The sequence below is a fragment of the Pochonia chlamydosporia genome, chromosome 5 (genome assembly GCF_001653235.2).
Source record: "Pochonia chlamydosporia 170 chromosome 5, whole genome shotgun sequence".
Taxonomy (NCBI): Eukaryota; Fungi; Ascomycota; class Sordariomycetes; order Hypocreales; family Clavicipitaceae; genus Pochonia; species Pochonia chlamydosporia.
Genome location: NC_035794.1, coordinates 3,704,386 through 3,730,540, shown reverse-complemented (window position 1 = coordinate 3,730,540; position 26,155 = coordinate 3,704,386). Strand labels below are relative to the sequence as shown.

At 50.4% G+C, this 26,155-nt stretch overlaps 11 protein-coding genes and 1 non-coding gene across 12 annotated transcripts; 7 read left to right on the top strand and 5 right to left on the bottom strand.

Moving 5' to 3' along the window:
- Positions 1 to 442: 442 nt before the first annotated feature.
- On the bottom strand, positions 443 to 2,115 carry VFPPC_17916 (protein transport protein SEC61 alpha subunit; the record flags this gene model as incomplete). The annotated part of the gene is made up of 3 exons (XM_022429588.1): positions 443 to 518; positions 590 to 1,934; positions 2,106 to 2,115. The coding sequence occupies 3 exons, from the start codon at positions 2,113 to 2,115 to the stop codon at positions 443 to 445; spliced, it is 1,431 nt and encodes a 476-aa protein (XP_022285358.1).
- A 582-nt stretch (positions 2,116 to 2,697) lies between these two features.
- Positions 2,698 to 4,169, top strand: VFPPC_06422 (tRNA delta-isopentenylpyrophosphate transferase family protein; the record flags this gene model as incomplete). Its single annotated transcript, XM_018285456.1, has 2 exons — positions 2,698 to 2,769; positions 2,856 to 4,169. The coding sequence occupies 2 exons, from the start codon at positions 2,698 to 2,700 to the stop codon at positions 4,167 to 4,169; spliced, it is 1,386 nt and encodes a 461-aa protein (XP_018142612.1).
- Positions 4,170 to 8,314: 4,145 nt separating this feature from the next.
- On the top strand, positions 8,315 to 10,893 carry VFPPC_06421 (C6 zinc finger domain-containing protein; the record flags this gene model as incomplete). The annotated part of the gene is made up of 4 exons (XM_018285455.1): positions 8,315 to 8,434; positions 8,584 to 8,904; positions 9,011 to 9,484; positions 9,538 to 10,893. The coding sequence occupies 4 exons, from the start codon at positions 8,315 to 8,317 to the stop codon at positions 10,891 to 10,893; spliced, it is 2,271 nt and encodes a 756-aa protein (XP_018142611.1).
- An 874-nt stretch (positions 10,894 to 11,767) lies between these two features.
- Positions 11,768 to 12,396, top strand: VFPPC_14040 (succinate dehydrogenase cytochrome b subunit; the record flags this gene model as incomplete). Its single annotated transcript, XM_018291811.1, has 3 exons — positions 11,768 to 11,807; positions 11,855 to 11,906; positions 11,952 to 12,396. The coding sequence occupies 3 exons, from the start codon at positions 11,768 to 11,770 to the stop codon at positions 12,394 to 12,396; spliced, it is 537 nt and encodes a 178-aa protein (XP_018142610.1).
- Positions 12,397 to 12,669: 273 nt separating this feature from the next.
- VFPPC_06420 (TAF6-like protein) lies at positions 12,670 to 14,141 on the bottom strand (the record flags this gene model as incomplete). The annotated part of the gene is made up of 2 exons (XM_018285454.1): positions 12,670 to 13,673; positions 13,748 to 14,141. The coding sequence occupies 2 exons, from the start codon at positions 14,139 to 14,141 to the stop codon at positions 12,670 to 12,672; spliced, it is 1,398 nt and encodes a 465-aa protein (XP_018142609.1).
- Positions 14,142 to 14,743: 602 nt separating this feature from the next.
- On the bottom strand, positions 14,744 to 15,737 carry VFPPC_06419 (enoyl-CoA hydratase/isomerase; the record flags this gene model as incomplete). The annotated part of the gene is made up of 2 exons (XM_018285453.1): positions 14,744 to 15,260; positions 15,361 to 15,737. The coding sequence occupies 2 exons, from the start codon at positions 15,735 to 15,737 to the stop codon at positions 14,744 to 14,746; spliced, it is 894 nt and encodes a 297-aa protein (XP_018142608.1).
- Positions 15,738 to 16,572: 835 nt separating this feature from the next.
- VFPPC_06418 (major facilitator superfamily domain-containing protein) lies at positions 16,573 to 18,256 on the top strand (the record flags this gene model as incomplete). Its single annotated transcript, XM_018285452.1, has 4 exons — positions 16,573 to 17,008; positions 17,090 to 17,222; positions 17,284 to 17,698; positions 17,753 to 18,256. The coding sequence occupies 4 exons, from the start codon at positions 16,573 to 16,575 to the stop codon at positions 18,254 to 18,256; spliced, it is 1,488 nt and encodes a 495-aa protein (XP_018142607.1).
- Positions 18,257 to 19,525: 1,269 nt separating this feature from the next.
- On the top strand, positions 19,526 to 20,851 carry VFPPC_06417 (cell wall glycoprotein; the record flags this gene model as incomplete). Its single annotated transcript, XM_018285451.1, has 1 exon — positions 19,526 to 20,851. The coding sequence occupies one exon, from the start codon at positions 19,526 to 19,528 to the stop codon at positions 20,849 to 20,851; it is 1,326 nt and encodes a 441-aa protein (XP_018142606.1).
- Positions 20,852 to 21,596: 745 nt separating this feature from the next.
- VFPPC_17298 lies at positions 21,597 to 21,668 on the bottom strand. The gene has a single exon. It is a non-coding gene; the product is annotated as a tRNA-Gly (tRNA).
- Positions 21,669 to 22,933: 1,265 nt separating this feature from the next.
- Positions 22,934 to 23,164, bottom strand: VFPPC_16329 (hypothetical protein; the record flags this gene model as incomplete). Its single annotated transcript, XM_018294082.1, has 1 exon — positions 22,934 to 23,164. The coding sequence occupies one exon, from the start codon at positions 23,162 to 23,164 to the stop codon at positions 22,934 to 22,936; it is 231 nt and encodes a 76-aa protein (XP_018142605.1).
- A 1,143-nt stretch (positions 23,165 to 24,307) lies between these two features.
- VFPPC_14039 (ThiJ/PfpI family protein) lies at positions 24,308 to 25,096 on the top strand (the record flags this gene model as incomplete). The annotated part of the gene is made up of 2 exons (XM_018291810.1): positions 24,308 to 24,385; positions 24,488 to 25,096. The coding sequence occupies 2 exons, from the start codon at positions 24,308 to 24,310 to the stop codon at positions 25,094 to 25,096; spliced, it is 687 nt and encodes a 228-aa protein (XP_018142604.1).
- A 185-nt stretch (positions 25,097 to 25,281) lies between these two features.
- On the top strand, positions 25,282 to 25,690 carry VFPPC_16328 (hypothetical protein; the record flags this gene model as incomplete). The annotated part of the gene is made up of 2 exons (XM_022429009.1): positions 25,282 to 25,294; positions 25,398 to 25,690. The coding sequence occupies 2 exons, from the start codon at positions 25,282 to 25,284 to the stop codon at positions 25,688 to 25,690; spliced, it is 306 nt and encodes a 101-aa protein (XP_022284324.1).
- Between the last annotated feature and the right edge of the window lie 465 nt (positions 25,691 to 26,155).

Below are 26,155 nucleotides of genomic sequence, written 5' to 3'. Positions count from 1 at the left end.
GAAATACAAGATCATGCACGGAGCAGTCTGGCGTAAATAATTTGATTTTCTATTCATATTTATGAAAAGGCCCCAGACCCATGACCAAAGGACACAACATGCCTGTTCCTTCCATTCGCCGGATGCCATTTCCAAATTTTGACTGAGAGAAAATATGTGCATTTTCAAACCCCAGACTCCCTAATCTTCGCTTCAATTCGCAATGTTCAACGAGCAAAGTAAACAAATGCCTCTTTTTGTATTTATGATATCCTCCTAACCTGCCAAATTTTTCTTGGTTCTTGACACGTCATATGTTGTTACACAATGTGCCGCATGCTCCCCCTAATTATCGGGCACAGAGAAGCCGTGTTTACAAAGAAGAAGGGCTTTTTCCAATCGGGAAAATGGATCCATGTTGATGATGCTTCCGTGTTCAATCAACTTTTGAACCATATGCAAATTAGCCCATCATCATGCCTTTCATACCAGCTAGGTCGCCCTCCTTGGCTGCAATCTCGAAGTATCCGTAGATAATACTGAATTGTTTGTTAGCTCGGCTAGTCAAGGGGGAGAAGGAACGAAGGCAGTTCGTTGGCTCAAAACTTACGTGACAGCGAGAAGTGTACCGGTTCCAGAGCCAAGAGCGCCCATGAGGTCGCTGGCAACAGAGAGAGCACCAATGCAGGCACCGCCAAAAGCGGCAGCAGTGGGAATAATGCGCTTCAGCTCCTTATACATGCTCTGATCGCGGTGGCCAGCCATGACGAGACCCTGGTCCTTGAGCTGCTTGGCAACATCGCGAGGGCTGGAGCCAGACACCTCAATCCAGGTCTTAGAGAAAAGAGCGCAGGCGCCAAGCATGTACACAATGTAGACGGCAGTGTGAATGGGGTCCAGAAGAGCGTCCTTGAAGTTAAGAGGAGGAGACATGTAGTAGGCGATACCAGAGACGGCGTGAAGCTGCGATGAACCGTCCTTAGCTTCCCAGATACCAAAAAGACGGACGAGGAGGTTCTCAGAGAATCGAGAGTACAGCATCTGGCTGATCAAGAAGACGTTGGAAGACAGAGCGGACTGCAGCATGATGGGCATGTTGGAGGTGTAGAACAGGCGGACGGGATAAGAACCACGGGCACCACGCTGGCGGGATGACTTGACAGGAATCTCAACGCGGAAACCCTGGAGGTAGATAACAGCGACGAAAACCAAGATGGTAGCCAAGAGGTTCATGATGTTGGGCAAGTTCTGTCTGTAGAAAGCCTCCTGGAGAGCGCGCTGCTTGTTGGGCCAGGTCATCAAAAGGTGGAACAGGGCAATAACAGCACCCTCAAACTCAGGACCACGACCCGTGTTGATGGTAGTGGGGGAGAAAGCCTTCCACATGATGGACTCGCAGATGTTGGTGGCAATGAACAGAGAGATACCGCTGCCAAGACCGTAGCCCTTCTGAAGCAGCTCATCCAGAAGGATGACAATCATACCAGCAACAACGAGCTGAAGAATCAGAAGGAAGACGATGCCAGCGCCAAGGTCGGAGGGAGGACCGTAGAGACCAGTGAAGACGTAAACGGTGGCGGTACCAGCGGACAGAATGAAGGCGAAGAGCTTCTGGGCGGTCTGGTAGAGTTCGCGATCGGACTTGAGGTCGAGGTTGACGTCAATCATGTGAGTTCCAGCGAGGAGCTGGAAAACCATGCCCGAGGAAATGATTGGGGTGATACCCAATTCCATCAACGTTCCGCGATTACTGGCCATCACCATTCGCAGCCAGTATAAAGGATCGGAGTTGTCTGAAGAGACAATGCCGTACAGGGGCATTTGACTCATGACCAAGAAGATGAGGAGGGTCAAAGCTGTCCACATCATCTTCTGGTTGAAAGGGATCTTGGTCTCCGGCTGCTGAACCTCAGGGAGGAACGGCACGAACGGCTTGACCAAGTCAAGAAATCGGACTATAGCAGCATCGAACCGGTTAGCATAATGTTGTCGCAGCCCAATTGCGCGTCAATTGGGGAGTTTGAGGCGCGTGCATCGAGTTCAAGAAGCTCGCAAGTTCCTTCGTCGAAATCCACCAACCCAGATTTGTCGCACAAGAGGGGATTGAAATAGCATCAAATACTTACGGGAACTCATCGTGGCGGTTGAAAAGGAAGGGGGAAAGGACGAAAGAAAAAGAACGAACTAATTCATCCAAGGAGAGAAAAGAGGAGGAAAGAAATCGAGCTGGGAATGAGCCCGAGAAGTGGGTAGGGAGGTGTTGATGGGCGAAATGGCACAGAGAAAGGGAGGTAGGCGATCTGGCTTCAAGCAGCCCTCCCCAAAATTGGAGATGTGGCCAATCCAAAATTACTGGGGGACACGTGACCGCAACTCCACAGCTGAAGCCCAGAGGTGTCTATTGGGTTCTGGGTTTTGGATGGCAGGTGCTACCCTGAGGACAGGCGTTACTAGCGCGTTTCTAAAATGTGTTGTGAGTGGCTAGCTGCATGTGGGGAGCTTGTTCAGTTCCAATGTTGGAGAAAATCTTGTTGCGGGATGATGAGACAACATTGAAAGACTTGGGCCAAGAGGGGACCACATCGCCATTGCTCACGGAGCGCTCACGGTCACATCTTAGCCTTCTAGCCGTAGATATTTCTGCAATGGAGCCTTAGGAAGCTCCAGATACTGATGCTCGGCCCATTGGCTTGTTTATTTCGTCGCAATGCTTCGACTATGGCGACGATAAAAGCTCCGGTCAAGCCCCTAGTGGTAGTGCTGGGCTCTACTGGCACAGGTAAATCAGATGTGAGTTGCGCGGCATATTTATTTATATGGCGATACATGCGAATACCTAAGGTACACACATTATCGTAACTGACATAATAATATAGCTAGCTGTAGAACTCGCCACTCGCTTCAAAGGAGAAATCATCAACTCGGATGCCATGCAGCTCTACAATGGCCTCCCCATCATCACCAATAAAATAACACCGGCTGAGCAAAAAGGCATTCCTCATCACCTCCTAGGCCATATTCCCCTTCACGACCTCCCTTGGGACGTAGAGGACTACAAGCGTGAAGCCACCAAAGTCATTAGTGAAATCCGTTCCAGGGGAAACTTGCCTATTCTCGTGGGTGGAACGCAATATTACGTCGACCCATTGCTGTTCTCCGATGTTATTCTCGATGAAGTCCAGCAAACCGGGTCGTTCCCAATTCTCGAACAACCAACAGAAGTTCTGCTAGACGAGCTGCGGAAATGCGATCCCGTCATGGCAGCCAAATGGCATCCCAACGACCGGCGTAAAATCATGCGCTCCTTGGAAATCTATTTACAGACTGGGAAGCCTGCATCGAAATTCTACGCAGAGCAAGAAGAGCGCAAAGCATCTATAGCCAGCGGCAAAGTTCCGCCCACCCCATGGGAGAAGCTCTTGTTCTGGGTCTATTCAGACAAACAAGTTCTCACAGAGCGTCTCGACGCTCGTTGCGACAAGATGCTCAATTCTGGGTTGCTTGATGAAGTCCACGAATTATACGACTTCAAGAAGAAAATAGACCAAACAGGTCAAATCACGGACATGACAAAGGGAATATGGCAATCCATAGGCTACAAACAATTTGAGCCATATCTCCAAGCTGTTGAAGCAGGCCAAGACGCCAAAGAGATTCAAAAGTTAAAACTAGCGGGCTTGGAGGATATGAAGGCTGCTACAAGGCGGTACGCAAACTACCAGACGAAATGGATCCGCATTAAACAGATGCGACGCCTACAGGATCAGGGTCCCAAGGCAGTCGGCAGCTTATATCTAGTTGACAGTACGGATGTATCTCAGTTTCAGACGAACGTTATCGAACCAGCGGCCAAACTGGCGGAGTTGTTTCTAAAGGGAGAGAAGCGGCCTGCTCCGGTAGACATTTCCGAGACAGCGAAAGAAGTACTCTCAAGTGCGGTTGAGCTGCGGCCACAGGAGACACCTATACAGAGGACATGTGAAGTGTGCCGGACTGTGCTGGTGACGGAACAGGCGTGGCAGAGGCATGTTCAAGGCGCGGGGCATAGACGAGCCGTCAAGAAAAAGGCAAGGCTTGCTCTTGTTTCTGTTGATGACAAAGCTCGAGGGAATACTGGAAATGAAGCAGAGGCTAAATCGGATGCATCACGAGAGTCAAGTCCTGATATAGCCTCAATATTTTCCAATTGATGCAATTCGACATATTTCTCATTCAGGTGACTACTGAAAGGTGCTTGGGGATACAAAGTATTTCGATCGACACACCCAGCGATGCATTGAACTATTGTCAACCTGTCAAGTCAAGGGAATAATTTGGGTTCGTCCTAACCCGTTATCCTTACTTGTGCCTTCTTGCTGAATTCTTGTAATAATTCCCACATCGAAGAGTTAGACGTTCATTCACATTGCGACATATGTAGCCCACCCACCTTTAAATCCATGTCCAAGCATCCCATCTCCATGGCAACATCCACTTGAAGTTACAATGCCATTGTCGTGACCGTTTCTGTTGCAGATGCCAGCAAAGAGACTTGACGGCGAATTTGAACCTTCGAGGACACTTGGTCCCCAGTATATGTTTGCTTGCTGGCAACACCTCAGAGTCCAGTATCTAAGTGTTGTTGAGAAACTACAAATGGTTTGATCGAATCGTGCATCCGAAGGCATGACCCAATGTCATGAACTGGGAAAGGGGGAGGAGGCAAATGGACATGGCCCTTAATTGGTATATCGATATCACCATGAACAATTACGTTTTGTGACATGCCTCAATGATGGCTCCAACACACAGCCTTCCAGCGACCTCATGGCCGATTCGCTGACTAGCTAGGTACATAGACTGGATAATAATATCTGCAGATGCCTGTACACATAGACGCTGCCGTTTCAGTGGACATCAGTGATGCTCTGCAAATATCTTGTATCAGGCTAAGTGATTTTGAGAGCAAACGAGATTCACAGGTGTTGACAAGGAATCGAGGGCTTCACGGCACAGGCCGTAACCATCACATACTCTGTTGTTTAAAGCGATACTGTGTCAGGACCACTACAAACCTCACCTATTCGACAGGCCTGAGGCTAACATGGCGATCATAATGCGGAGGTTGAGTACTGGAGAGCATTACAGTAACAAAACAAGGTATGCTTGACAAGCGGGAGTACCACAATAGAGGCGTGGGCTGGTGTTGAGGACTGAGACCGTTGACCAGGTCCAGAAGTTGGGAGTGAACGGAGTAAATGCCCTGTAACGAACTCCCTGACGCCATCATGAGCCATCCTCCGTCATCATCAATTTTGTTGTCTGGTTCACATTGAGGCATTGACAAAGGAACATGGACAATAGTGGAGGAAGTCTGCAATGTTGAATGCTTCTGCCTTCGCATCGAGCAATGCAGAGCAAATGCCAAAGGACTTCTTTGATTGGTTGGATTGGCGAGACATGCTGGTTGCCCTACCCATGCCTCCATCGCTCCTTCCCGCCTGAAGATTCAACTTGACACCAAATTTGAAATGTCTGGTGGTGCCCCGCGCTCCGTACCCTGTGGTTGGTTCCATTCAAACTCCTATGCAGCATCAACACGACCTTGCAATAATTATTTCTCGTTTGACCGCGGCCAATCGGGTTCGTCGTAAATACACCGGGACGGAATGAACAAGAAGAATTGCCGGGATCTTCTAGAATGTCTGATACTCACCAAAGCCAAAAATGGAACTGTCAAACCAGGAAGCAAAAAGACGCAGTCGAGTCATCGGTCACGAGGCCTGAACATCTTGACGGCCCGTCTTGGAGACGAAATGGGATCGGGAAACAGATCCGAAAAGCCAAGCATGATGGCTGCAGAGGTAGGGGCGGATTGTCCATCAGCCGCTCGACTAGGCCACTTCGTTCTGCAACAAGAATGCGACCTGGAGAGAATGCGAGGACTGGGCTGGGCTGGCTCCTGGTCTTTCCGACCAGACTCATCACTCGCGACCAGGGATCAACGGTTCCCTCCTGTTGGGTCAACGACGCCGCTGTGCATGGAACCCTGAACCTTGGCTCGCACGTCCCTGAGTGGGCATCTGGGGAACTGATAGGCGGAGCTCCGTCGAGTCATCGGCGTCGTCATGGGTCACAGCCGTGGCAGAGGCGGGCAATTGCCAAGTGCATTTCCAACACAGAGTCTCACGGTCACGTTCACAATTGACCGCGAAACTGGTGACGTTGCAATCATGCTGTATCGGACACGGTGTGCACTCGTCCAAAATGAGGCGTTCCCATCACCATGGAGGAAGCTGGGTGTGCTGAGCGAGATATCGGTGCGGCGTCTTGATATCCTTGCGGAGATGACGACAATTGGAACAATCAAACAAAAAGCAACCTCTAACTGCAGTACTGACTATGTAGAGCACAGTAGACCGCGCTGTTGAGCCTGGTGGACTTGCTGCGGAGGGATTTCTCTTGACAGGTTGATCGCTCGGGGACTTCTTCGGCGCATGCTCCCTCATAACTCCGCCAGCCTGCTCCGGAGTGGTAATCCGCGATGCGCTATGGGAAGAGCTCCGCCGTCTAGTCTCGCATTTTGCTTGCTACGGTGAACTAAAAACTAACGGCATATCACGGATTGAGGTGCAAACGAATAGACCGAAGATCTGGCATCTTCTAGCACAGCCCCCACCAAGTACCCAAAGATTGATATTGCAGTCAGGTTTGATCCCTGTGACTGTTGCCTTTGTGACGGATCAAATGCAACCGCAAGGGGGGTTAATTTTGTTGCCTCAAACACCATGTTTTCGATGCCTGGCCTGGCGCCTGGCCAAGCATCACATTATGGCTCACGGCATTGCCGCCCGTTAGCTTCTGAAGAGTACTTTTGGCTGCGATTCGGCAAGTTGACAGCACAAACCGTGACAACACGTCCGACAAGCAGAAAATACCACGAAGGTTACCGGAGTTCCGAAACCATCTTACCATCTTACATGTCGGGGCGATGATACTTCTTCTGAGCACAAACCGTGACAACACGTCCGACAAGCAGAAAATACCACGAAGGTTACCGGAGTTCCGAAACCATCTTACCATCTTACATGTCGGGGCGATGATACTTCTTCTGTGAGTTTCAAGGCTGCCGAATTACACGCTTGCTGGTGGTTCAGCATTTGGCGGGCGTGATTGCCTCAAGCAGCCTAGTCCATCCCGTTTCTCAGCAAGAAGGGGAAATTTTGCCCAGAATATTCTGGCAGTCTGGTATTGCCTGTCGAATTTCAACCAATGGATTTGTACCATTGATGTATTGCGACTTGCACCCTTGGCCAAGGAATTTGCTCAAACCATGGGTTGGGTGGATTAGAAAGAAGTTTGCCGGCGAAAAGTCTAGCGGAAAGGCTTAGGCAGTAAGTAACTAGGTGGGTGGCTTTTGGCGCCGGCCGGGAGAGGGTGTGCTGACATGGCTGACGTATGAGTACTTTGAACATTGAAGATCGATGGTAGCAGAAGAGACTGGCTGGACCGAACCTGAGGTGACCACACGACTGGAGAGGGAGACAGGCATCTAATGAGCGCCAATGCCATGTGCCTGAAGTTATGCTTCTGGAGGCCTTAAATGTCGGACCCCCGTAGCGGATGTCCGTGAGCCGTTGTCCGTTGTCCGTTGTTCGGTTTGTTCGCGACGGTCATTTTTGCTCAAACTCCAGTTGTCCATCTCAAATCGAGTCCAAGGTAGGCAGAAAGATTTCTTTTTGTGTCTTTTTATTTCATCAAAAGTCCTTGGCGGAGCCGTCCCTGAATTGAAGCCTCTCTGTCCCCTCGCTTTCCCTTGCAGATGGTTTCAATCGTCTCATTCGCAAGACCAGGCAGCTCTTTTGTGAAACGCTAACCCTCCTCTGTTCTTGGCATATTGTTTCTTTTAATAGCCCGTTCTTTGATTTAAATATCGAGATGAGGTTTTGAAGATTGATGAGTCCGCAAAGACCGAGTTATCTGTCCTCTCTGCCTGGTCGGTCAGCCTGTTGGCCTTGCCGTTGAGAATCCAAACCCACCTCCCACCTCCACCTCACTTGACCTCTGCTCCGTTGCGTTGTTGCGGAATTGAAACGGACGGATCCTTTTTCCCTTAGCGCCTCGCCACACCTCCAAATTGACTTCGTTCTGATTTCCAACTGATCTTTGTCAGCGCCGATTGCATATCCCGCGCGGCAGATACGTCACTTGCGCTTCGATTTTACACTGCATCTTTCTACGGTGACCGGTCTCCGGCTCATTCAGCAATTGGCATTGATATTATCATCCTCACGATTCTCGACTACCCCTCCACACGTATTACTATCTGGCATGTGAGAAAACTCGTGGGCTAGCCATGTCAGCAACCGTTTCGCCTGCTGCGCCGCAGAGGCATGCTCGAATTCTCGCATGTGTTCTCTGCCAGCATCGCAAGATCAAATGTGATCGCAATTCTCCTTGCTCTAACTGTATCAAGGTACGTTGCTCGTTCGCTTTTGCACCATGGGTTCGGGCAAGCATCTCCGATCTCATCCCACCTTTTGTGCCTTGGTCCCGCTTTCTGGAAGCCTGGATCTCTTGACGAGGCAGAATGATTCCACCAAACTTCAGCTCACCGCGCCTTAGGCAAACGTCACATGTGTTCCGAGTACACCGGCGCCTGCGCGCAAACGTCGCCGCCCTAATCAAGACCTACAAGAGCGTCTGGCAAGATGCGAAGAACTACTGAAGCAATATGCAGACGGCTCTGCACCAGGCCAACAGCCGCCGCCGACGCTGCAGACGGCGACACCAGCAGTCAGCGAACCTGTCATGTCGGATAGGTCGGAGTCTGCACCTCTCGGAACCGAAAAGCAGGGAAATTGGAAACCTGCTTGTCGAATGGTCAACGACGATGGAAGTGTTCGATTCATGGATAGCTACATCTGGGCTACAGTTTACGAAGAGGTACGTTGTGAAATGACAGTTGCGGCATCAGCTTAAACTGCAAGTCAGCCCGGGCACCCAATACTTTCTTTAGTCATTTTATTCATTCACGCTAACTCATGTGTAGCTGCAAGCCATGCGAGACATTGTTGAGACCGAGGACCCTGAGGACTCTAGTATACTTGGCTCAGAAGAGCTAACACCAGAAAACAACACCGACCTGTTCTTCCCTGGTGATCTCTCCACTGCCAACACCGAGGACCTCGTCCCAGACCCCATCCATGCATTCAAACTATGGCAACTATTCTTGGATCGCGTCAACCCCTTGTTCAAGGTGGTACACGTTCCTACAGTTCAGCCTATGGTAATGGAAGGCGCCACAAATATTAGCAACTTACCTCACCACCAACAGGCGCTTGTTTTGTCCATCTACACAACTGCCGCGCTTTCTCTGACAGAGGCGGAGTCTATTCAGCTGCTCGGTATGTCCCGGGAGTCTGCCATTCAAAAATTCTTGGCTGGCACAAAGGTGGCATTAATACGATTTAACTTTTTGAAAAACTATAATATGACTGCATTGCAGGCGCTTATTCATTTCATGGTATGTTTTGTGTTTGAGATCTTTCACGTCCCAAGTCTAACCCTTTGACATAGCACTGCCTGCAAGGACGGTATGATCGCCATGCCGCTTGGGTTCTTACTGGCACCATTGTACGTATCGCGCAAAAGATGGGCTACCACCGCGACGGCGAAATTCTTGGACTAGAACCTTATGAGACAGAAATGCGCCGGCGCCTTTGGTGGCAGATTATTATTCAAGACTCCAAATACGCCATGTTGTCCGGCCTCAGCCAGTCTCTGCAACCCTTACATTGGGATACCAAGACGCCCCAAAACGTCAATGACGCAGATCTCTTCCCCGGCTCAACAGAGAAGATTCAACCTCGTGACGGCCCAACCGAGATGGCATTTGTTATGATGATGAACGAGATATACAAGTTCAAGATGCATGCAGACAGCAACAACCAAGGGCCGGCTTTCGAAGCTGCGATCTTGGGACAAGACTTGAGTTCAGATAAGGAGGCGTCCAATGCTATGCATCAGAACATTTTTGCTAAGTTCCGCCAACAATGCAGAGAGCTGGATGAGAAATTACTATCAATGGAGCAAAAATACATTGATGTCAATGCCGGCAATGTGCATCGTGCGGCCAAAGGGATCCGGCAGATGCTCATGGGGAGAATTCAAGATATGATGGTACCAATTCACGAGCAACCCGAGTACGGCACTGAAATCTTCGGCCCCAAAGACAATCTCTTCAAGATTTTCGTCTTGGGAACGGAACAGAGACTGGATCAGTACCCTCCCATGGCCGAGTGCGGGTTTATGTGGTTTGTGAAATCGTACTTTCAGCTAGATGTGTTTGCTGTTATGACTGGGCAATTATGCCAGCGGCCGACTGGCAGCTTAGCGGATCGCGGGTGGGCAGGTGTCGAGCGACTATACACATACCACACGGAGCTGTTTGACATGTCACAGAAGCAATATTCTGTGCAAGCCCAAATAACACTGAAGGGCTGGAAACTGCGTGAGCAAGCATTCATGCAAGCTGGCCAGCACTTGGAGACACCACAGTTCATCCAACGGCTGCGAGAGCTTTTACCTTCATATGATTCGCGATCCTCCGCGCAGTCTGGCGCTACCCCTCCCATTTTCAATCAAAACGAGTCTCAGCGGCAAGCTACGGCTTTGTTTCAAAGCCCCCAAACGCAAAAGATGCCTCAGCCGAATCTCATGCAACAGCAGCAGCAGCAGCAAGGTGCCAATGTGGACCCTTTCTTGGGCGGCCTTCTCGACATGTCGAGCGTAAATTGGGACATGTTTGGGGACATGATGAACCCCCAAGAACAGCTTTCTGTAGGGATGTTTGGATATGGCGGGTTTCCTGGCGCGACCGACGGCAGTCTAGCAGGCAATTCCAATAACATGAATACGGGGCAATTTCGATAGAGATGCATGATAGGGAGTACGGATGGGACCACATGATTGGAAATACAATCTTTGGATGAGCTTGATTTGCGACGGCGTTTTGTTTTGGGTAGAAAATCAGGGGATGGGAGCGTCTCCCCTCTTGCTAGGCGTATATGAGGTTTTACGACGACATCCTCCCGGATGCATGTACAGATAGGATTGGAAAAACTCTACTATAGGTGTCTGCAGACTTGCGGACCGACAATGCTAATAATCGCTTCTCGAGGCATTAGCGTTTCGTGAGGGTTGATGTGCCAGGCAGTGGACCGATATTTACCTCCGGCACAACATTTAGCATCAATTGCCGGTAGAACCATCACCGCAAAATTGATCTCAACTAACTTGTCAGATGACATCATCAAAGTCACTCAGGTTTCTACTAAAAAGTCGGCATGCAGACTTCACAAATGTACGGAGTACACGACACTCCAACATCACGCAATGCAAACAGCAAGAACAAAAAATGTAGATCTCAAAATGAAACGGCACCGAGACAGCTAAAACCCGATGCCGAGATTAACGACGGATCAATCCCTCTCCGAAAGCCCAGCAGTCCAAAGACCGTGCTACCAGCTGTCGCACATTTTGTCAAAACAGCCTGCAGCGAGCATTCGTGACTATCTGGAGAAGGAAAGAAGAAACAAAAAAATCACAGCGCAGATCCGCCCGCGCTTATCTCGTTGTGGCACGTGACTCATATAGGCGACTTAATCACGTGCAAGCAAGATGAGGAATTGGCACCCCATGATTGGTAGCTTGGACCGAGGAACCGAATTCCCTTAGCTTCCTCGTGCAGTTTGGAATCCCGTCCTTGCAACCTTCATCGGTCCGTATCACTGACCTACTCGACGATATGATTGCCCAACGTGTTGGCGTGACTGCTTTGCGCAGAGGTACGACAAACTCTTGAGATTTGCCATTCTAATACTAATTCAATTAGGTCCGGCCGGGCTATTCGCCCAACTGCCCAGAGCAGCTGCCCTTCAAACCCGGTACGTCCACAACCATCCCAACCACGACAAATCTAACAAATCCAGACCGGTGACGACATCCAAAATCTCCCAAGAAGACGGCCACCAGATCCTCGTCAACCAGCGCCTGCAGCGCCCCGTCTCCCCCAACCTGGGCATCTACAAGATCGAACAGACCTGGCTCGGCCACTCGGCGTGGACGCGCATCACGGGCTGCACCCTCTCCGGCGCAGCGTACCTCTACTTCACGGCGTATCTGGGCGCGCCGCTTCTGGGGTGGCACCTCGAGACGGCGAGTCTTGTGTCGAGCTTTGCGGCCCTGCCGTTTGCTGTTAAGGGCGGGATCAAGTTCATGCTGGGGTTCCCGTTTGCGTACCACTTCATCAATGGGTTGAGACACTTGTGGTTTGATTTGGGCAAGGGGTTTGCGAAGCCGAGTATTAAGAAGGGTGAGATGGCGCTCTGGACGTCGAGTATTTTGGGGGGATTGTTCTTGGCTTTCGGTTTGTAAGGATGCCGGGGATGGAGGGATTTGGGGAAAATAAAAATGGAAGAATGTGTATTATGGGGTTTGGGAGGAATTCCTTTTGTCAAGGGAGGTATGGACAGTGCGCTACGTCGTGCTTCCATGTAAATGTAGAATATCAGCCGTGCGGCGATTCTTTCATTAGTTCTTGTCTGCTAAACTTGTGTTCTACGTGCTGCTTGTACGTGAATCAAACCCATTTTGATATCGTTCCTAAACGCCAATTCGCCAAATATCCTGCCCTCCCAACTAGAAGTTCTATTCCAATGACCGGGCGTCGAGAATGGTTTTCACCAGCGCACGATTCCCTGCCGTTGCAATCTTGCGCCCGACGATGGGGCCAATAAACTCAGTCAGGTCGGACAGTTCTGAACCTGACGCTGCACCATTGACACCGTTCGTTGCGCCTAATTCGCCGCGTTGCGCCAACGACGCAATTGCTTGGACTAGACCTTGCACCAGCATCTCGTACTCGATGCTCCCCTCTGATCTCTCCTTCATTGGCTGCAAAATAGCCGAGTCAAATGTCTTCATGTTTCGTAGCACCAAGACGCGAATGGCTTCTGGACCACCAGCCTCCAAGAGTCCGTAGATGGCTCCGTACAAAACGGCAGGTGGCTTCGTTGGATCCAAAAAGTACTTTAAGCACGTGCGCGTGAGTTTCGGTCGCAGCAGAGTATTCGAGCCTGAATACTTGCGGGCAATTCGTCCTACCAATGACGCTGCCAGCTGTCGCAAGTCGTATTGATCCTTCATGGCGTCGACTCCATCGTCTGTGCCAAGCTTCCGAGCCATGAGGCAAGTAAGCGCCGGTGCTGACAATGACGACGCATAGGGGTCCAAGAAAAGACTCTTGTTTTCGATGAGGGCATTCGTCAGTTCCATCATCTGGCGGAGTGTAAACGTATCGTCCAGGTGGTGCGTCACTCTGTCCATGATGAAGTTGATAAAGTAGGGGACAAGCTGGTGCAAGCCCGGGTCGTCACGGACAGAGCCCAATGCTGCTTGACGCAAACGAACGACTTCTTCGTCGGGGTTGTCGTCGAGGACGGCGGCTTGGATCTTATCAAAGTACAAAATAAGCTCTTTGCTGACAATGTGTTTAACAGATGGTTTGACAGCAACGTTATCGTTGCCCGCGAGGGCGGCGAGCGCGGGGTTTGCACCGGGGCCTTTGGGGAGGAGTTCTTGTGAGCGGGATTCGGCGGTCGTTGGGTTCTGAGGGATGGAGGGTTGGACGCCCTCGATGGCGAGCCAGTGGGCTATTCGGCGGTAGGTTAGCGACGATTGCGCGTGGCTGCATACAATTAGAGGGATGCTGTAGATTGGGACGTACCGGTAAAGTTCATGTCTCGTGGTACTTTTGGTAGCGGCGCGTTGATCAGCTTCTCAAAGTCCACCTCTTCGTCTTCAATGTAGAATAGCGGTTGGCCGGGGCCCAGGCTTGCCTCGCCGTAGCGTAGTGGTCGCGTGGAGTCGTATCCGTATAGGGGCTCGACATCTAGGACTTTGAGGGCGAGGGAGACGTCGTTGACGGTGAGAGTTGTCCGACGAGCTGCGCGCATCAGGCGCAGTGCCTCGATGATGACCTGGCCGATGCGGTATTCGACATCTTGCGTGAGGGCCTTGAGAGCTTCATCATTGAGGGAGCTGATGCCGACGGACTCGGCGACGTCTTTGACATTGTCGGAGTTCCAGAGGAGTTTTGGCTTGGGAACCTCGTTCGCCATGGTGGGCGATGGAGTGCGTGATGGTGGTGAGAGAGAGGTGAAGGACGAGGCTGGAGATTGGAGGTTGAGGTTGAGTTGGTGGCGGAATTGCATGTAGCATGCCCCACAGCTGGCTGCTGCAAGCTTGAGAGCCAACAGTCAACAGTCAGATGTCAAGTGGGTGGGTTGAGATGGTCTGGGGCCAGAGCAATGTCAAAATAAAATACAAGACAATACAAATATATTCTTGCGTTGTATTTTAATATAAATACGATAAATTAAAATAGGTGCATTTTATTTTAACAGAATACAACAAAATACAAGAAAGTTTAAAAAAAAACCAATACTACAATACAAGCAATGCTCTGGCTGGGACGGAATTGAAGCTCATGAGTGGACTAGGAATTGGAATCAATGCATTGCTTCTCTGTTTGCTTTAAAGAAACTTATGTAAGTACAATAAAATTGTAAATACGCAAGTAACTGCAGATAAATATCTCCATATATCTACAGGTATATCGCGTCTACCATCTCGTCACACCCAAGAATATAAAGTATTTCGATCAGCAATGGCCATTACTTCAATGACAGCGCGTAGTGAACAAAAGCACCACTCTTCACATCTACATCTTCGACTTTGCCTTATTTTCCGCAACCCACCGCTTATACCAAGCCCGACCCTTTTCCTTCCTCTCCGCCGCACGACTGTACTCGTCCACCGTCTTGCGCGTAGCTCGATCCGTAGCCTTGGGCGTCAAATCAGCCAGCAGATCAGCGTACATTTCCGTCTTAATCTGCGCATATGATTGACTCTTGGCCTTTTCCAACAGGTCTCGGTCGTTTATGAATTTTAACGCATCATCAAAGGTATGTGCTACACCATCGACCAGGCTCACTTCCATGGCCTGTTCGCCAGTGAAGCGCCGTGCTTCAAGGGCGACGCTTCGATAGTGCAGAAGGGGAATTTGCTGTCGAAACAGGGCTGTGAATGGTCTCATGAGGGGAGCGTCGAATTGGAGCTCGTTGACGCAGATCCAGCCTTTGGAACCTGGGCCGAGGCGATAGTCGTGAGCCATGGCGAGCATGATGCCGCCGGCGAAGGCGTGGCCGTTGATGAGGGCGAGGGTAGGCATGGGGTATCTGGGTTGGTTAGTTGAAAGGGGTTGAATATTACAGGTGAGCAGTGTAGTGTAGTATGAGAGAATCTTGTCCGGATCTCATGTGATATATGCGTTCATACTCGTAGAAGATAGGTATGGCGAAGCAAGCAGTGACAAGGTGAAGCACGTACGTCAAAAACCTAGCCCATGTATCATGGAACAATTGCCAAAATCCGTCCGTGTTAAAGGCATGCTCAAGATCAGCACCGTTGGAATAGTATTTCGGAATACCGCTTGTCGTGATGACCACGCCTCGCTTGAAATCTCCGTATTCAATGACATCAAGGGCGGTCAGCAAGGCGCGCAGAAATGGCGTGGTGATACGATTCTCTGGCGGTGATGTCCATGTCAAAACGTACACGGCTGGTTGGGGCTCGGTACATGTTATCGCTCCTCCGGGATGCTCGCCACATGGGGGAATTGGAATGGAGAAACGAAGTTGTGGTTGTGTTGACATTTTGATGATTGATGTTGTTTGGAGGCATAGCCTGTCTCGGTCGTGATGCTTACAACATCATGTCAATTGTCTGTGAATTTGGTGGGAGGATGGCCTTCAAGTATCAAATTCGATTCGAGCTCCGCAGGGATTCAGACAGGGAACCGGAATCCGGCAAATGATTTCGAGTTGAAGTTTTGAGCTTTACTCGGTGAACCGAACCCCGCGTTGGATGTCTTGGTCAGGTCCGAAGCTGACATGTAGAAGTGAGATGGAGCCGAGGTTTGAATGCTTGAATTGGCTGTTGTATTCACTGTGCTGTCCAGTGTCGACGTTGACTGCCAGATTGCGGGGAAAGCCGTTATTTTGTTTACAGTATTTTTCGTACCTGCCAAAGTTGACCAAACTTTTTGACCTCGCGTCAACATCTTATCTGATGTACGACTGAATAACCAGATTCCACACCTTACACCATGAAACCATTTTGAGCCGTCTGTGGCTAAGCACCCGGTCAATCAATTTGTGTCGTTACACCTCGAAGCGGCGTCACACGGCAACCAGTCAGACAGTGAGGGGTCGGTCGACCTGGATGCCTGGCATCATGCATCAATCCGAATGTCTCTACCAGGCTACCAGCCATAAATGGTCCATCCGAATTTCCTGACCAATATTGACGGCTACTGCTCCCGGAGTCAACCAAACTGGAAACCTCAAAAGGGCATATCCCGCCACGTCCAAGACCATGGTCCATCTGCCCTGAACACATCCGACGATACATGTCCACTCTCGCGCCCAGTCCATCGAATAATCATCAACAATCAGCACGCCTTCATCGTCAGCTTCAAACGACACCACGATGGAGCCAGACGAGCGCCAACCTCTCTTCGCCAGACCTCCCGAAGACCTCGATGACGACGACACCCAGCATGAGCTACCCCAGGATAACTTCGCAACCGCCGACCGGGTGACTGTCGTCGTCCTCCTCTCCCTCATCCTCTTCACTATCGACATTGGCAACATATCCTCCGTCAATGCCATGTCCAGTGTCCAACTTAAGATTCTCTGCCGCCAGCATGGAGGAAACGAGACATGCGGCCTGATTCCCGGCATACCTGTTGAATATATTGCAGAACTCGACAACATCCAACGAGTCCGAGGCATCTTGGCCGTGATATCGGGCATTTTAACGGCAATGCCATATGGTTTGGCTGCCGACAAATATAGTCGGAGAAACCTATTGGCACTCTGCGTTGGCGGAGTGTTGATTTCAACGGCTGCGGAGAGTATTGTCTGTACGTACGCGCGGTAACTTGATGCATCAAGTTTTCAACTTCTCCCACGTACCCACGATTTGCAAACCTAACGCTCCATAGGCATGTTTCCAAAAGTCTTTCCCCTGCGGTTGATATGGCTCACCGCGGTGCTCAAACTCATAGGCGGTGGCCCTCAAGTCTTTTATGCGTTGGTATTCGCCATTGCGACTGATGTGTCGACCCAAGCACAAAGGTATGTGCATCCAGTGACCGTGACCCTTTGACGAATTGTCATGTTGACCGCGTTAACCCAGGTCCATATTATTCCTGCTCCTGGGCTCCGTCACAACTTTAACCAGCCTCTTGGGCTTTCGCCTCTCCCGATTCTTTGCGAACAAGGATCCCTGGGTAGCAATCTATCTCGGACTGGCGACGGTGTGCATCTCGACAGTGCTGGTACTTTTTATTCCTGCTACTCGTGATGCTTCTTCCCTGCGTCGGTATGAAATTACACTCGAAGCCGACGATTCAGAGAGCAGAAGGTCCAAGCTAGGCAATCGCGTGAAGAAAGCATCCAAAGAGATTCACTCCACTGTCCGTGCTGCCTTGTGGGGAGATAGACGACTGAGTGCCATTTTCTTGGGCATCTTTCTACTCGGCATGTCGCCGTATGCACTCGGCATTACCTTCCTGGTGTTTAGCCTTGACGATTGGTTCGAGATGGAAAAAGTGAGGATCTCTTTCACATCACCCTCTCTTTTACGATACTAATTGAACGTGTAGATGGGCAATCTGATTTACATCTCGATGGGATCCAGCCTTGTGCTAACGGCAGTCATTCTACCGCCTATCGCTTACGGGCTCCATAAGCAGTACCACCTCACACCGTTTAAAAGGGATCTATGGCTCATGAGAGTACTCCCCGTTTTACTGGTAGTCGGCGCCCTTCTTACATGCTTTGCAAAATCAGCAGGCGTCGTCATCGCCGGAACAGTGTTAATGGCTCCAGTATGGGGCTTTCTTCTCCTCAGCAGGAGCCTGATATCACTCGTCAGTGGGGAGCAGCACCTGGCTATATTGTTTTGCTTGGTGGGTGGTGTGTGGGCGGTTGCTTTGTTGATCGGACGGCCGGTCCTGGACTTGCTGTGGTCGCTGGGCATGAACTCGGACGCCATTCTTCGTGGGTTTCCGTTCCTTGTGCTGGCTATTCTATATGCGGTTACGACTGTGTTGACGCTGAGCATTCGCGATGGCGACGAGGCTGATGAATCAGATGAGACTGTGTGATCCGACTGGCCGGGGTTTGGTCTTGCAGGACACTTAACTAGCTCCCGCTTAATGGCATTTATTTGTGGCGCACCAGCAGGAAAACGTTGTTATCTACAGCACGTTCAGACCGTAACTAGCTGTCTGCTTTGTATGCAGGCGGAAACTACGTTACAATGCAGCTCGAACCCAGCCACTGTGAGGCATTGTCTATGCTCCAAAGTCAACTCGGTTTCGGTGCCGATCGCCCGTTGCCCAGTTGCCATCAGGCGACTGAGGCATAGCAAAGCGATATCTCGTGTCAATATGGATCTCGACAATTGCCCCTCTCCACCCACTGGGCTTGACGTCATGTATCAACAGCATAATTGGGGCTTCCAAGCATATTCCAGGGCTGTTCTTTGTACAACCCACGGAATCAAGCAATCTCGATCATCAGAATGTGATGGTTCGGATGCCAAGGCAGCCGGAACATTCGGTCGTGGGCCCTATGAACTGGTAAACGTCACAACATCCAAGAACAAGGTCATTCACCAATATGTTCAGGCACAACTTGGGAGATTCCTCTTGTTGTTTATCAAACAACCCCAAAAAAAAAAAAATCAGAAAAGAAATCACGGCGCCGAGCATGATGACAATGCCGCCCCAAGCTATCAAACTCTAAATGGTGAGGCCATCTTCCGGATACGAGTGGCTGTGGGAAACGGCCGAATACCCACTTACACTCGAAAAAAACTCTACTTGCTTTGCCAGGAACCCACCTAACGGCCCAGGAACAAGAAAACACGGACTCACAGCGTTCGGGCTGAGCACCGCCATAGTGGATGGCCAGATGGCCTTGGCAAAATACGAACAAAGCATGAGACGGAGGGCAAAGTAAGCTGAAGAAGCTCCGTTTCTTTCGCCGGATTCTCACTCTTTTCTCCGTTTAGTGGGACTGTCGTGGTGAAGTCTCTCCAATTAGATGTCCCGGGTGCTCGGCTCGATGGCTTTCGGTTTGGTTGAGCGAAAGAGCCACATAGTATGCTCCATTGTATTCACGATATCTCGGACATGCCCTTTGCAGGGTGATGTCATGCAATTGTTATTTTTACGTTGGACCCATTGTCCACGGCTGGGCAACACGAGAACAATGTGTGGTATAAAGTTGTGGTTTGCTGCCCCCCGATGGTCCGGCTAGACTTGATATCCAACTGGCATATCAAACTTGACGGCTAGACTTGAGCCTCATTCCCCTCGCTAGGCTATTATACTTGTCTTTCGTTTACCAAAGCAGAAACAGTCATCAAGATGAAGACTATGCAAATGCTTGCTCTCGGCTCAGCCGTAGCTGGTGCCTCTGCCAAGCATCAAGGACGTTATCACAACACCACCACGGCGGCTACACCCAACGTCGTCTACACCACCGAGATCGTCACGGCTCTCACCACCTACTGCCCTGGTCCCACGACCATCACCCACGGCGCCAAGACCTACACCGTCACCTCTGCCACCACGCTGACCATCACCGACTGCCCCTGCACCATCAGCAAGCCCGTCCACCCCACGGGCACCCCTGGCGATGAGTGCTCCAAGCAGTGCTACCGGGCTTACAACGCCTGCCGCGGCAAGCCCGGTGCCAACATGTCCTACTGCGCCTACGAGTTCGCCTCCTGCCTAGGCTACAACCCCTTTGGCGGCGACGGCTCGCTCATCACGCCCACGGCCTGCTCCAAGACTGCAGCTTCCACTCAGGCTCCCACGCAGACTGCCACCTCCGACGATTGCGCCAAGAACTGCTACAACGCCTACAACAAGTGCCGCGGCGCTCCTGGCGCCAACTTTGCCGTCTGCGGCTCCCAGTTTGCCTCTTGCCTGGGATACAACCCCTTCACCGGCCGCAACGGCACCCTCGTCACTCCCACCGCCTGCTCCGGCAAGCCTCTCGTTTCTTCCACTGCCGTCAGCACTCCCTGCCCTACTGAGACGCACGTCCAGCCTCCTCAGGACTGTGCCCAGATGTGCTATGACAAGTACAACCAGTGCCGTGGCAAGCCTGGCGCCAACATGTCCTTCTGTGCCTCTCAGTTTGCAGGATGCCTGGGCTACAACCCCTTCAAGAACGGTACGCTCGTCACCCCCACCGCTTGCTCTAAGCCCGCTGCCTCTTCTACTGCTGTTCCTACCAACCCCGTTGTTCCCACGCAGTCGGAGCCTGCTGAGAAGGACTGCGCCAAGATGTGCTACGACAAGTATAACATGTGCCGTGGCAAGCCTGGCGCCAACATGTCCTTCTGTGCCTCTCAGTTTGCGGGATGTCTGGGGTATAACCCCTTTGATGGCAACGGGTCTCTTGTGACGCCTACGGCTTGCTCTTCTGGCACTGCTGTTACTGCTGCTACTGCTACTGAAACTGCTACTGATACTGCTACTGGTGTTGTTACTGAGCCTACTAGCGCTATGACTGAGCCTACTAGTGCCGTGACTGAGCCTACCAGTGCTGTGACTGAGCCTACTGGTGCTGGTACTCAGGCCACTGGTAATCCTACCGGCACGAACCCTCCTGTTACCGCCGGTGCTGGTGCCTTGGCTCCTGCCAAGATTCTCCTTGCGCTGGGTGCTATTGCTTTGCTGTGAGGGGTTTCTTGACTGCGTTGAGGGATGTTGGGGTGTTGGGGGATTTTATAAAATGGTCAAGTAGTAATCTAATCTAATGTCCTAATATATTTCTCAACTGTCAATATTTTTGATGGTGATAATGAGTGAGATGTCTTATGAATGGGCTTTGTTGATGTGCGTGAATGTATGAACTGCCGAGGGCGTTGATCCATTGGATTTAAATGACAACATGGAACGAGTTCACTGGCAAATCGGGATAACGTGCTCTGTACGTGGCTGTTATTGGCAGTGGGCATCGTCACCATTACTGCACTAAATTCGAATGAAGCAATTATATATATGGGACATTTGGAAGGAAAACGTATTTCTAAAAATTCCCTGACATCTGAGTTGTGAAGTAGAAAGGTGTTGTAAGCTTACATCAACTTTATGCCATGGATGTGGTGTTTTACCCTCGTATAGGATATACAAACGACATCTAGAGTTTTACTTAGCCTATCGCTTTTATATCGTCGCGGTTTGATGTCTATATTGCTGCACTATTCGACGTACTAGGATATCTCAACTGGTCGTCCAGAATAAGACCAGTGGCGGCTCATACAGCACTTGTGTGCCCATGTACGAAATGTATTTGCACAGTAACCTCCAGCGACCACCATGTTGTACATCTTTGCAGCAAGACTGGTCATATTGTTTGATCATATCAAAAAAGAAATAAGTGACCGGAACGGTAAACTGTAAAAAGGTAAAAAGAAAAAATACATGCGGCCATCGGGAGTCGAACCCGAGTCGGCTGAATGGAAATCAGCCATGCTAACCGTTACACCATGGCCGCCATGGGGATATAGTGGAGTTGCTCTTAATTAGCTCTATGAGGTGTACGATGTGGGGACCGGGCTTGTTACCCTACGTGTAAGTCGAGCGCCGATGCGATCAATTGTTTCGCCAAAATAACATGTATTCAATTAAATAAACTTATGTCAGATATATCATTCGTCTATTTACTTAGCTAAAGTATACTATTTTGTTTGTCGTCTTTGCCACAAAGTCAGCCTCATCGGGGCAGCTCATTGACTTGCAAGAATCTTGTGACGGGAAGCGTTTTGTCACATACAAGACGCACGGCCACGTCAATCGGTTGACGGAACCTCAGTGGAAAGTTTAGTGGACAGTTACGGTTGTCATACTCGTTATAGCTCTGCGATCAGGATGCGAAGTAGTCAACCCTCAAGACACTGTCATTCACCCCGTGGTTATGTGATGGTGGGTTGGACGTGCCTATCCCAACAGCCTTTAAATGACCATCTCCTGGCATGTATTTCAAGTATAGCGGCCAACCCGTTTGCAGCAGGATCCAATATCTCAGGCATTACACAGCTCTTAGTACAATATACGGGTAAAAAACAGCCAACATTGTGTTCTATCCTATTTACATGAAACCATGCGCCCAAAATGTTGCTGAATGTCTGGTGTAACGTGTATTTAAAATCTCAGTAAGAAATATCAAAAGGAGTGATGAGCCCTTTGTTTCTATAGTCGCCAACCTTGCTCACATGTTATATGCGCGAGTAATACTTGACACTTTCAAGCAAACATTTCCAGAACGGAAAAACAAAGATCCCCATTTAGACGATCTGTTTAGTGATGATGCATGCTGTGATGGGTATGGAGGCAAGAGGCCTAGAACTGATTTTAGTTTATGCGCATGTAGGCATACTAGACGTTTACTCGTATTTACAGGGTATGACTACAAAGATTGGCTTCTGCCGTAAGGACGACCGTTTTCACAATCGGATTCATGATCGATATTACTCCCAGAGGATTATACTACTGCAAATAGAGATACTTGTAGGTACCTGGTAGATAGCTAGCTCCTACAAGAGGCTTGTGTCTCAAGGCAGCATAGAGTCTGCGGACTCACTTTAGAGTCGTCCAAAGAGAGTGCTAAAATACCATCAATGGCACGTACATTAGGAACTCTAGGAGATGCTCGGGTGCGAAGGGGCTACTTGGGGTGGCACAGGCTGAAGCGGCTACTACCTAGGACTTCAAGTGCTCCTTTGAGAACAGAAACAGGGTCTGTGGGGATTCCGGTTTATTCTAGACCGTCATAAGGCGGCAACTCGGTTTCCCAATATAGCGTGGTAAAACCTTCCCTGTCCCAGTACCATTAGAAATTCGCCACGAGAATAAGTCATGGTCAATTGAATTATTGTCACCCTCTTCGCACCGACGTCCATATCCCCATGCGGCTTTTTGCTTCGACCAAATCTGTCCACTCAAGACAACTGAAGCATGCCTCCGTGCCATATGTTGGACCACCACACCCATCTGCCGAGTCTACAACAACGGAAGTAGGTATCACACTACAAAAGTGCAAACTTCGCGAGAGAACCAATTCGACACCAACTGCCTCCCCGGGCAAGGATGAGGCCATCTTCCGGCCCTCCATAACGTCCAAAACATTGACACCTGTCCAATCGGGTATATGAACATCTTCTTCATTTACTCGCCACGTGGGCCAAAAGCTGGGGAACGTGGAAAACTCGAGCTGCTACTTCGGAAGGACAGGGTTGAAGCTCTTGAAGCTCTCAACTATTTGCCCGAGTCGCAGGAGGCGATAGTGAGAACGCCACAATGTGTTGGCAACCGCGAATCATCTCGTTGTGAGTAGCTTACGATAGTGGTTGTAGAGGTGTGACTAAACTGCATTCTGACTTTATCGTCGGATGCAACATATACGCTGCTGCAAGACACACGACAGGATTGCCGGGCGTTTAACCCTATATCTGGAGGATTTAAGTACCAGGACTGAGAGCAGTTGCCACGGCGGATGGTCTTGGCAAGTCGTGGGTGCAAGTATTGGTAAGGTATTGCTTACAGACGGAGATTGAGACTACTTTCGGTATTCTGATATCCGAAGAAGATGTGAGCCATGATTGCCGACGACCGCCAAAGGTTGGGAGGACACAAATGCCATCAAGGACCATGTCTTGGTTTGCTTCCAAGGCTTGTTCCTTTCCAGGCCTTAAATTTGACAGAGCCTAAAAGCCTTTGGACGCTCCATCTTCGTTGCCGTCAGCCGTCAGTTGCTTGACACTAGCGCCGCCACAGCAGAGCCTGGACGGCACAGGCCAGATGCCGAATTCCGCCACTGTTTCGACCAAGCACTCTTGACGTCAATGTTGTGCTCATTACTGGGGCTTCATGGTGGTGAAAGTGGGGTGTGATGTGTTATCCCGTCTGGTTCGTCTTGTCGACCATCCACAGAAACTTGGAGATCGAGTGGCGGCACTGAGAACCGAATCTCATCATAAGTCAATACCCCGCTTCAAACTTTCCAAACTCTTTGATTCTGGACGGCACTCTCAGCGACGCCTCTTCTCAATTGTCATTGTTAGGCTTCACCTTCACCATCAACCAACAAATCGCATGCTGCTCGGCTAAATTACGAAACACAATCAAGTTCCCAAAATGGCTAAAAAGGTTCTCGTCGTTCTTACCAGTGCTGACAAGATTGTCAAACTGGACAAGCCCACTGGCTGGTACCTGGTACGCACGAACCTCCCCAGCTTGTTATGATGCTTCAATCTGTCCCCAGTCCCTGTACTCCGTACCCAGGTCACGGATCACGCTGCTAATCATGCCTGACAGCCCGAATTGGCCCATCCGTACGACGTGTTGGCTCCCAAGGTCGAGCTCGTCATAGCTTCGCCAAAGGGCGGCGTCGCGCCTCTTGATCCCAGCTCTGTTGAGATGTTCAAGAGCGACGAGTCGTCTGTCAACTTTCTCAACAACCACAAGTCAGTCTGGGAGAAGACAGCACCGCTAAAGGACTTTGTTGGTCGTTCAGGTGAATTTGACGCCATTTTCTACCCTGGTGGTCACGGCCCCATGTTTGACCTAGTCACGGACCAAGACTCCATCAAGCTCATTGAGGAGTTCCACAGTGCAGGCAAGCCCGTTGCCGCTGTCTGCCATGGTCCCATCGTCTTTCGGGATGTAAAGGACAAGAGCGGCGAGCCGCTTCTCAAGGGCAAGAATGTCACTGGATTTACCAACGTCGAGGAGGACCAGGTTCAACTTAGTGCCGCCATGCCATTTTTGCTCGAGGATGAGCTTAAAAAGGTTGGCGCAAAGTTCCAAGCTGCTGACCAACCGTGGGGGGAGAAAGTGGTAGTTGATGGCTTGGTCATCTCGGGACAGAATCCTGCGTCGGCCAAGGGTGTTGGCGAGGCAATTGCGAAAGCCATTGGAGTTTGAGATGAGACATCTACATGCAAGAAATTGATGATGGCTTGCTGGCGTGGGAAACGAGACTCGAGCATAATGTGGCTGTCCTCGAATGGTTTCTAGAGTTGAGGATCTTCCTAGTGGCTTTAGATATGTGAACTAGAGATCTGGTGAAAATAAAAAGCAAATATATGGAAATCTGACAGAACAAGTTGATGGCTGTTGGTGGCTTGTCGTGTCCTAGAGACAAAGAATGGAACAGGCTTGCTTGACCGCATGTGACGATGCTGCGTAAGCTTTTTCTCGACCTGTTAAACGTTGACCCCGCGAGTCAAAGCGTATCTCGCTTGCGTACTGCTTCGTGATGGGGTTTCCCATGATGGGTTTGTGGCCCTGCTTCCACATGAGATGAGCCGCGTGTGCTGCCTTGGTTCCCAATTGCCGACGCCACGAGGCCTGGGGTGGGTGCTTCCCACCGGTCGGCTGAGCCCGTTTCCGCCCATTTCAAAGTTCAAGCCCCAGCTCTGGGCTGCAATGGTGGCTGTTCACAGGCCCAAGTGTATCTCGGAGGGCTGCATCGTCCCACAAGCCCGCATGGGGTTCGAGATGCTGCTAGATTGGTGAGCTTCCGTACTTAAGTAGCTGCTCCGATGCCCGCCCCCTGACTCAAACACAGGCATGGAACAACGGAATACATGGAAGTCGATTTCCGTGTCCGCCGCTAGTTTCAGCCCAGTTCAACTTGTAGTGCGATGACAGTCCCATGACCTTTGCACAATGCACAATGGGTCTCGGAAGGCGGAGCTATGATTAGAAGCGGGAAGGGCGGGACATGCCATGGAGGAGGGGATTGGAGACGACAGGCAGTTGGATACTGTGTAGATTTGGGTCCAGTTTGAGCAGACTCGGTAGATGGATGTGGTGAGGGCAAGGAGACATGAGGTCTGTCCGGTGGGTGGATGACTGCGGAAAGGATCCGAAAGTGACAGAGAATATGACAGGGAAGGAGGTAGTTTGGATGGCAACTTGGACGGGTCAATCAATTCGCTCCTTCCACACGGACAATTAGCCTGGCCGAATTGTCCGTGC